General features: G+C 40.2%; 1 protein-coding gene across 1 annotated transcript; it reads right to left on the bottom strand.

Annotated features, from left to right (window-relative positions):
• Positions 1-9,130: 9,130 nt before the first annotated feature.
• LOC118580760 (vomeronasal type-1 receptor 94-like) lies at positions 9,131-10,063 on the bottom strand. The gene has a single exon (XM_036182699.1). The coding sequence runs from the start codon at positions 10,061-10,063 to the stop codon at positions 9,131-9,133; it is 933 nt and encodes a 310-aa protein (XP_036038592.1).
• Positions 10,064-10,874: the final 811 nt, after the last annotated feature.

Consider the following 10,874-nt stretch of genomic DNA (forward strand, 5'->3'; position numbering starts at 1 on the left):
ACATAGAAGCCAGAAAATGGTGGCACACATACCTTTAATCCTAGCATTCCAGAGGCAGAGATCTACCTGGATCTCTGTGAGCTGCAAACAGCCAGGCATGGTGACACATGCCTTTAATCCCAGGAAGTGATGGCAGAAAGCAGAAAGGTATATAAAGCACGAGACACCAGGAACTAGAGCTGGTTAAGCTTTTAGGCTTCTAGCAGCAGTTCAGCTGAGATCCATTCGGGTGAGGACTCAGAGGCTTCCAGTCTGAGGAAACAGGATCCGCTGAGGAACTGGCGAGATGAGGTGGCTGTGGTTCTGCTTCTCTGATCTTCCAGCATTCACCCCAATAACTGGCTCTAGGTTTGATTTCATTAATAAGACCTTTTAAGATTCATGTTACATCTGGCATGCAATGTGGGGTGGTATGGATTCACGAAAAAGGTACTTGCCTGTGGCCTTGTGGGCTCCAGCTCAGACCTGAGCTACACGTTGCCAGTTGTGGTGGCACACTGGTTGGATTTACTGAAGGAGGCAGAGGCAGGAGGATCCCAAGTTTGAGGCCAGCTTGGGAGGCTTGCTAAGGAGAAGCTGTGGCCAAGGCTGAGCCACAAACAGTGGTGGTGGGACCATGGAGGCAGTGGCTGCTGCTCTGAGTTGCTGGCTTCTTCTCATCATGTTGGTGACTGTGGTGATGCTGCTACCTGGGAGGAAGGGTTTACTGCTACTTATTCAGAGAAGAATTGCCAGGACCATCATGTTACAAGAAAGCATCTGCAAAGGTCAGTTTGGAGAAGTTGCTGTGAATATTTCCTTTTCTAGGGAAGAACACTCATGGTTCCAAGAGACAGACATTTATCAGATGGTGATTGCTCCAAACCACAAAGGAGACACACACACACACACACACACACACACACACACACACACACACACACACACACAAAATTCTGCAGGGAACCATGATCACACTCAACAGCAACTTTAAAATCTTCAAAAGGATGATGGGATCCCACAAAGATGATTCCACATGGACTATGGTAAAGCCATTAAGCTGATTAACACCACGGAAAGATCAACTTGGGACTACAAACTGCTCAGAACAACTTTGAGATGGCTAGCTGAGATGATTCATATTCACAGACTACTTGAGCAAGGACTTGAGACAAGCCCTGCAATTTCCTATTATGCAGATACTGAACAAATGATACAATTAAATCTCTCAGGACTTGACAATTAACCCCCAAAATTTCAGGATTCCCTAAAGATGTCTTCACCCCAAGAAAGCAGGGAGTAATTTTAAGAACACAATGTCCATATTCCTAAGAGGTGGGGTGGGTGTTTCTTGGTCTTTCAATGGCTTATGGATAATTGTCATTGTTTACGATGGTTGGTTACAAGTTATTAACTGTTAAAAATAAAAAAAAAAGCTAAACGAAAGAGATTAGATACAGGGTTCTTGTGTAAAAAAGAAAAAGAAAAAAGAAGATATAGAAAAGGGTAGATCATTGAATCTACTCTGAAAAAGGGAAGATTTAGAAATGATAAGACAAAATGTAGATATTTTAGATCTACTTAGAAAAGAAAAAAAAGAATATGGATATGATAAGAAAAAAAGGAGGATAATTGAATCTACTTTAAAAAAGGAACTACTAGTTTTAAATAGGATAAGTAATAAAAATTTTTTACCAGAATTTGTCAAATGTTAATGGACTGGACATTGTTAATATATATAATTGAGTTTTTTGTCTGAATCTGTCAAATGTTAATGGACTAGACATTGTTAACATAATTTTTGACAGGATATATTGTATATAATTATTGGATATAGTTTTTCTTGTATTAGTTATAAGCTTTTTTGATATTTTTAAATTATATTTGTGTTTTAATTTTACATATCAGCCATGGGTTCCCCTGTCATCCCCCCTCCAGCCTCCACCCCCACCTACCCCCAGCCCCTCCCCTCCATTCCCAACTACTCCAGGGCCAAGACTCCCCTGGGGATTCAGCTCAACCTGGTAAATTCAGTACAGGCAGGTCCAGTCTCCTCTTTCCAGGCTGAGCAAACTGTCTCTGAGTAAGCCCAAGGTTCCAAACAGCCAGCTCATGCACTAAAGACAGGTCCGGATTCCACTGCCTGGGTGGATCCCAAACACTTCAAGCTATTCAGTTGGCTCACTTATCCAGAGGGCCTGATCCAGCTGGGGGCTCCACAGCTTTTGGTTCATAATTCATGTGTTTCCATTGGTTTGGCCATTTGTCCCTGTGCTTTTTCCAATCTTGGTCTCAATAATTCACACTCTTACAGTCCCTCCTCTTTCTTGACAATTGGAGTCCTGGAGCTCCACCTGGGGCCTGGCCGAGGATCTCTGCATCCACTTCCATCAGTTATTGGATGAGAGTTCCAGCACTACCATTAGGGTGTTTGGCCATCTGATCACCAGACTAGGTCAGTTCAGGCTTTCTCTCAACAATTGCCAGCAGTCTACAGGGGATGTATCATTGTGAATTTCTGGGAACCTCTCTAGCACTTTGCTTCTTCCTGTTCTCATGTGGTCTTCATTTATCATGGTCTGTTATTCTTTGTTCTCCCTTTCTGTTCTTGATCCGGCTGGGATCTCCTGCTCCCCTAAGCTCTCTTTCCCTGGAAACTTGTCCTTCATTACTCCTACTCTCTTCCAGGTTGGTCATGTAGATCTTATCCATTTCTCTGTCATTGGGTGATCCCTGTGTCTTTCTTAGGGTCCTGTTTTTTAGGTAGCCTCTCTGGAGATGTGAGTCAGTTAGTCATCTTTGTTTTACATCTAGTATCCTACTATGAGTGAGTACATACCATGTTTGCCTTTCTGAGTCTGAGTTACCTCACTCAGGATGATTTTTTTCAAGATCCATCCATTTGCCTTCAAACCTCATGATGTCATTATTTTTCTCTGCTGAGTAGTACTCCATTGGGTATATGTATCACATTTTCTTTATTCATTCTTCAGTTGAAGGGCATCTAGGTTGTTTCCAGGTTCTGGCTATTACAATGCTGATATGAACATAGCTGAGCAAATGCCCTTGTGGTATGATTGAGCAATCCTTGGGTATATGCCCAAGAATGCTACAGCTGGGTCTTGGGGGAGATGGATTCCCACTTTTCTAAGGAAGCACCATATTGATTTCCAAAGTGGCTGTACAAGCTTGCATTCCCACCAACACTGGAGGAGAGTTCCCCTTGCTCCACATCCTCTCCAGAATAAGCTGTCTTCAGTGTTTTTGATCTTAGCCATTCTGACAGGTGTAAGGTGGTATCTCAGAGTCATTATGATTTGCATTTCCTGGATAATTAGGGATGTTGAGCAATTCCTTAAATGTCTTTCAGCCACTTGAACCTCCTCTGCTGAGAATTCTCTGTTTAGTTCTCCATTCCATTTCTTAATTGGACTGTGGGGCATTTTGATGTCTAATTTCTTGAGTTCTTTATATATTCTAGATATCAGCCCTCTGTCAGATATGGGGTTGGTGAAGACCTTTTCTCATTCTGTAGGCTGTTGCTTTGTCTTGTTGACCATGTCCTTTGCTCTACAAAAGCTTCTCAGTTTCAATAGGTCCACTTGATTGGTTATTTCTCTCAGTGTCTGTGCTACTGGTGTTATATTTAGGAAGTGATCTCCTGTGCCAGTGCATTCAAGACTACTTCCTACTTTCTCTTCTATCAGGTTCAGAGTAACTGGATTTATGTTGAGGTCTTTGATCCACTTGGACTTAAGTTTTGTGCATGGTGACAGATATGGATCTATTTGCAGCCTTCTACACGTTGACATCCAGTTATGCCAGCAGCATTTGTTGAAGATGCTTTCTTTTTCCATTGTACATTTTTAGCTTCTTTGTCAAAAATTATATGTTCATAGGTGTGTGGGTTAATGTCAGCATCTTCAATTCGATTCCATTGGTCCACATGTCAGTTTTTATGCCAGTACCAAGCTGTTTTTATTATGGTAGCTCTATAGTAGAGGTTGAGGTTGCGGATCGTTCCAGAGGTTGTTTTATTGCACAGGATTCTTTTGGCTATCCTGGGTTTTTTGTTTTTCCATATGAAGTTGAGTATTATTCTTTCCAGATCTATGAAGAATTGTGTTGGTAATTTGATGGGGATTGTATTGAATCTGTAGATTGCTTTTGGTAAGATCACCATTTTTACTATGTTAATCCTGCCTATGCATGAGCATGGGAGATCTTTCCATTTTCTGACATCCTCTTCAATTTTTTTCAGGTACTTAAAGTTCTTTTCATATAGGTCCTTCTCATGCTTAGTTAGAGTAACCCCAAGTTATTTTATATCATTTGTGGCTATTGTAAAGGGTGATGTATCTTGATTTCCTTCTCACCCTGTTTGACTATATTATATAGGAGGGCTACTGATTTTTTTTAAGTTGATCTTGTATCTTGCTATTTTGCTAAAGGTGTTTAAAAGCTGTATCAGCTCCTTGGTTGAATTTTTGGGGTCACTCATTTATGCTATCATGTCATCCGCAAATAGGGAAAGCATGACTTCTTCCTTTCCAATTTGTATCCCCTTAATCTTTTTATGTTGTCTTCTTGCTCTGGCTAGAACTTTAAGTCCTATATTGAATAAGTATAGGGAGAGGGGACAGCCTTGCCTTGTTCCTGATTTTAGTGGTATTGCTATGACTTTCTCTCGATTTAATTTGATGTTGGCTGTTGGCTTGATGTAAATTGCCTTTATTATGTTTAGGTATGTTCCCTGTATTCCTGATTGCTCCACGACCTTTATCATAAAGGGGTGTTGGATTTTGTCAAATGCCTTTTCTGCATCTAGTGAGATGATTATGTGGTTTTTTTCCCTTTGAGTTTGTTTATATAGTGTATTACATTGAGGAACTTTCGTATGTTGAACTACCCTTGCATCCTTGGGATGAAGCCTACTTGATCATGGTAGATAATTGTTTTGATGTTTTCTTGGAGTCTGTTTGCCAGTATTTTATTGAGTATTTTTGCATCAAAGTTCATGAGGGAGATCGGTCTGTAGTTCTCTTTCTTTGTTGCATCTTTGTTTGGTTTAGCAAACAGGGTAATTGTAGCCTCATAGAAGGAGTTTGGTAATATTCCTTCTGCTTCTATTGTGTGGAACATTTTAAAGAGTACTGGTATTAACTCTTCTTTGAAGATCTGGTAGAATTCTGCACTGAAACCATCTAGTCCTGTGCTTTTTTTAGTTGGGAGATTTTAATGACTGATTCTGTTTCCTTAGTGGTTAATGGACTATTTGAATGGTTTATCTGGTCTTGATTTAACTTAGGTATGTGGTACCTATCCAGAAAATTATCCATTTCTTTTAGATTTTCCAGTTTTGTGGAGTACAGGTTTTTGAAGTATGACCTGATGATTCTCTGGATTTCTACATTGTCTGTTGTTATGCCTCCCTTTTCATTTCTGATTTTGTTAATTTGGATGCCCTCTCTCTGTCTTTTGGTTAGTTTAGATAAGGGCTTGTTTATCTTGTTGATTTTCTCTAAGAACCAACTCTTTGTTTCATTATTTTTTTGTATTGTTCTCTTTATTTCTATTTTATCGATTTCAGCTCTCAATTTGATAATTTCCTGGCGTCTGTTCTTCCTGGGAGACTTTGCTTCTTCTTGTTCTAGAGCTTTCAGGTGTGCTGTTAAGTCACTAGTATGAGATTTCTCCAACTTCTTTATGTGGGCATTTAGTGCTATGAATTTCCCTCTTAGCACTGCTTTCATAGTGTCCCATAAGTTTGGGTATATGGTGTATTCATTTTGATTGATCTCTAGGAAGTCTTAAATTTCTTTCTTTATTTCATCCTTAACCCATTGGTGATTCAGTTGAGCACTATTCAGTTTCCATGAGATTGTAGGTTTTCTGTAGGTTTTTTTTGTTGTTGAAATCTAACTTTAAACCATGGTGGTCTGATAGAACACAGGAGGTTATTCCAATTGTTTTGTATCTGTTGAGATTTGCTTTGTGGCTAAGTATGTGGTTGATTTTAGAGAAGGTTCCATGGGGTGCTGAGAAGAAGGTATATTCTTTTTTTTTTTTCGGGTGGAATATTCTGCAGGTATCGATTAAGTCCATTTGGGTCATAACATCAGTTAAGCCCTTTATTTCTCTGTTAAGTTTCAATTTGGCCCATCTGTCCAGAGGTGAAAGTGGGGTGTTGAAGTCTCCCACTATTAATGTGTGGAGTTTTATAAGTGATTTAAGCTTTAGTAATGTTTCTTTTACATAAGTGGGTAACCTTGTGTTTGGGGCATAAATATTCAGAATTGAAACTTCATCTTGGTGGATTTTTCCTGTGATGTGTATGTAATGTCCTTCATGATCTCTTTTGATTGATTTTAGTTGAAGTCTATTTTGCTGGATATTAGGATGGCTACACCAGCTTGCTTCTTAAGACCATTTGATTGGAAAGTCTTTTCCCAGCCTTTTATTCTTAGGTAGTGTCTATCTTTGAATTTGAGGTGTGTTTCTTGCATGCAGCAGAAAGATGGATCCTGTTTTTGTATCCATTCTGCTAGTCTGTGTCTTTTTATAGGTGAATTAAGTCCATTGATATTAAGGAATATTAATGACCAGTGATTGTTCATTCCTGTTATTATTTTTATTTTTTGGTGGTAGTGTGTGTGTACTTCTCTTCTTTGGGGGTTACTGCTGTGGTGTTATCTATTGCCTGTGTTTTCAAGGGTGTATCTGACTTCCTTAGGATGGAATTTTCCCTCTAGTGCTTTCTGTAAAGCTGGGTTTGTGGGTAAGAATTGTTTAAATATGGCTTTGTCTTGGAATGTCTTGTTCACTCCATCTATGATGATTGAAAGTTTTGCTGGGTATATTATTCTAGGCTGGCATCCATGGTCTCTTTGTGTCTGCATTATATCTGTCCAGGTCCTTCTGGCTTTCAAATTCTCTATTGAGAAATCGGTGTTATTCTGATGGTTTGCCTTTATAAGTCACTTGGCATTTTTCCTTTGCTGCCCCTAATATTCTTTCTTTATTCTGTACGTTTAGTTGTTTAATTATTATGTGGCGAGGGGACTTTTTTTGGAGGTCTTGTCCGTTTGGTGTTCTATAAGCTTCTTGTATCTTCATACGCATTTCCTTCTTTAAGTTGGGAAAGTTTTCTTCTATGATCTTGTTAAATATATTTTCTGTGCCTTTGAGATGGTATTCTTCTCCTTCCTCTATCCCTATTATTCATAGGTTTGGTCTTTTCATGGTGTCCCAAATTTCTTGGAAATTTTGGGTCATGATTTTGTTGGCTTTAGTGTTTTCTTTGACTGATGAATCTATTTCTTCTACCATATCTTCAATGCCAGAGATCCTCTCTTCCATTTCTTGCATTCTGTTGGTTATACTTTCATCTGAAGTTCCTGTTCATTTACTCAGATTTTCTCTTTCCAGCATTCCCTCTGCTTGTGTCTTTTTCATTTTTTCTATTTCCCTTTTCAGGTCTTGGACTATATCTGTCATCTGATTCATTGCTGTTTCATGATTTTCTTTCAGGGACTTATTGTTTTCTTCTGCTTTATTTGTCCTTTCCTCTAGTTTTTTAAATTTTTTTTTTTTTTATACCATGCTTCCCATTTTTTGTCGTCTGCTCCTCCACTTTATTTTTGATTTCTTCTATATAAGGCTCTAGCCTCTTCATGATGTTATTTATGAGGTTGTTTTCTTCTGCTTCTTCTATTCTGTGATGTTCAGGTCTAGCTGTTGGAGGAGGGCTAGGTTCTGGTGATGCTGTATTGCTCTTTATTTGTTGTATGTACTTCTGCCTTGATGTCTGCCCATCTCCTTGTGGATTCGTTCTTGGTCTTATCAGTGCACGTGATCCAGACAGAACTGACAGATTTAGGGAGCCTCTCTCTGGTCCAGATGGGAGCTCTGGGCCTGATGGGAACTCTGGTCCAGATGGGAGTGCTGGCCGGATGGGAGCTGGATGCTGGTCTCTGAGTCTCAGGAAGTCACTGGGACCTCTGTATCTTGCCCAGATGGGAGCTCCAGGGTGGGATGGGATCTGGGGTCTCTAGTCCAGATGGGAGTTCCAGGGCAGGATGGGAGCTGGGGATTGGTCTTTGAGTCTCAGGAAGTGGCTGGGACCTCCATACCTTGTCCATATGGGAACTCCGGGCAGGATGGGACAGTACAAAGATGAGCCCCAAGTTAATATAAACAAAGCTTTTATGCTACCTGTGTTCCTGTGTCCCCCTGCATAGCAATCTACAGTGACACACATTTGATTGGCTTATTAAGCTTCCATTATAGAGTTTGCTAAACTGCCTCATAAGCAGAAATGTTTGCCCAATCAACAGAACTTACAACAAGCCTTTTAAAGTGCAGATGAGGGGAGGAGATTGGGGTTCAAAAGAGATGAGGGGTGGAGTTGTGAACCTCAAGGGAATAGACCAGTATGGTGTGGCTATTTCTTGTTTTTCAGGGCTCCAAAGCACAGCACCCTGTGTAGGAATTGCCTTGCACTTGAACAGTACCCACACCATGCAAAGGCTGTGTTTTGTCATTTGTTTGGATAATTCTAGACAGTTGTTTCCATGTCTGAGAATTTTAAATCCTGTTACTGTTAGGATTGCTGCACAATGTGTCATTGTATGGTTCCTTGCACATAGTTCTGTTTTGAAAGTTATGTGTGCAATTCCTATTCTTTTGGACCATATGACTATTTATGACAAGAAATGCTTTCTTATTTAATTAGTAAATATATATAACAGAGGAATGTGAAATATTGAACAGTGTTAGAAGAGGTCACATGCTTAAAAGTAGTATGGGCTATACTAGGCCATGATATTTGAGGGACACCTCATAGGACTCCCTTTAAGACTCACTGTTATGTATATATATAAATTGATGTGTATAATAATGAGTTAAATATCATATGGATAATACATATATATATATGATATAAGATATATAACTTACCATTCTCAAAGGGCATGTGGTTTAGTTTTCTGTTACATGTTTTCCACCACATGGGTTAAAATAAATAATATTAAGAGAAAAAACACAACTCCATATATTCATGTACTAAAAGCACATAGACACTATGTCATGATTGACAGTTCTAATGCCAACACCTTGACTCTTCTTACAGGAATTTGCCTGTCAATGAATGTCAAACATTTATCACCCTCTCACACATAGACCTCAACAAGTTTACTATATGTTTTTCTGTGCTCATAAATACAAAAGGACTGATTGTGGCATAGATAAGGACCACAAAGAGTTGAATATAGTAAGATGTTGGATCGTTCAGAAACATAGTTCTTGAGCAGGAGATAACGCTGTCCAGGACGGACATCACCACAAAGAAGCTCATGAGCAGCAGGATGGTCCGGGTGGCCCTTTCCTCTGGAGATGCTCTTGGAGAAAGGCTGGTGCTGTGAAGATGCTGGGACTGCCTCTTGTGCCTGCACAGGAGGGTCATCATGTAGCAAGTCGAGAGGACCATGAGACTAATAAGAAAGGCTTCCCTGAGGGCCAGCAGTATGGAAAAGGTGCTTTGCATCAGGTAACTCATGGGTAGAATAGAGCAGGATTGAGTGACATACATGATGTTATTCAAGGTCAAATTGGGTGTGGCGATAATAGATATTAAGAGATGACTGCTAATGAACATATAGAAGACACTCAGGAAAAGAAGGGCACATGACATGTGATAGGGAGATATATGCTTGAATTTTGCCAAACAGGAGTTTCTGGGACTGAGGATGATAGCCTGGAGGACACTCAACAGACTGGTGGTACAAAGAGAGAGACCTCTAAATATTCTGTAGATGTAGATAAAAAATTTACATGTGATGTCATTCCATTCCCTCTGAGTAATAAAAATGTCTGTAGCTATGAATGCTGTGATCAGTAGCATCAGTAGGTGGATTAGGGCCAAGAGAGCAATGGGCAGGTCAGTGGGTTTGGGCCTGTGCCCAGAAGTGAACTTGAGGATGTGGAAGAGAAGAAGGATGCTATTGGCTGAGATCCCAATGCCAATTTCAGAGAAAAAGGTGTTCCTTAAGTGGGCATTAATGTGGTGTTCATGGTTCTTATTCATCTTATGTGGGAAAAAACAGTGGCCGAGGAGGAAATCAGATCAATGACTCATCATGGGCACAACTCCAGGAAGCACTGCAGACAGCTCTGCTGCCTCAGGGAAACAAGCAGATGCCCACACACACTTACTGAACTGAAGATCTCAGTCTACCTCACACTCCACAGACCATCCTCATGCTAGTAGCACTTGTCCTAAAGTCAGAGCCAAGGGTGGATCTTGTGTCCCAGGGTGGCTGCATCAGTGTGTGAGCTCCTCCAACATTAAAAACTCCCTCCATCAGGCATGATGACTTTTCATATTTCACCTGGTTGGGTTTTACTGGAGCAGGAGCAGCTTCTTACTGGGTTTTCATCTATGACGTCTTGATTGGCAGGTACATTATAGTCAGAGTTTCACTATTTAGGGTGAGTTTGAATGAGGGTGATTGTGTAATAGAAGAAATTCGCCCTTTGCACTGACAGAGGTCTAGTGGATCAGGCATGCACTTATCATGGTCAGGGCTGCCTTTACTGTATTCATTGTGAAACCGAATTTCTTAATACATTTCTATGGAAATGATGGTAATTGTGAAGTATGAGTCCAGACAATTTACATTCCACCCATGGTGTGCTTTATCCTCTGAGTGTGACCTCATGCACTCTAAGGCTGAGTTCCAGTCACCTCCTCTGGAACATATGGATAGTCAGGTGCCCGTTTGTGGAGACACTAGGTGTGCAAGGACATGCTTTATACACACAAATCTCAGCAGGTTCCAGGTCTTGATGGTTTCTATGGATGTTTTGTCTTCTGTTTATCCCATGCAGAGCACATG

Source organism: Onychomys torridus, chromosome 3 (genome assembly GCF_903995425.1).
Source record: "Onychomys torridus chromosome 3, mOncTor1.1, whole genome shotgun sequence".
NCBI classification, from domain to species: Eukaryota; Metazoa; Chordata; class Mammalia; order Rodentia; family Cricetidae; genus Onychomys; species Onychomys torridus.

Excerpts from the sequence above, each read along its gene's own strand:
- LOC118580760 (XM_036182699.1), bottom strand. The coding sequence starts at position 10,063 with ATGAATAAGAACCATGAACACCACATTAATGCCCACTTAAGGAACACC.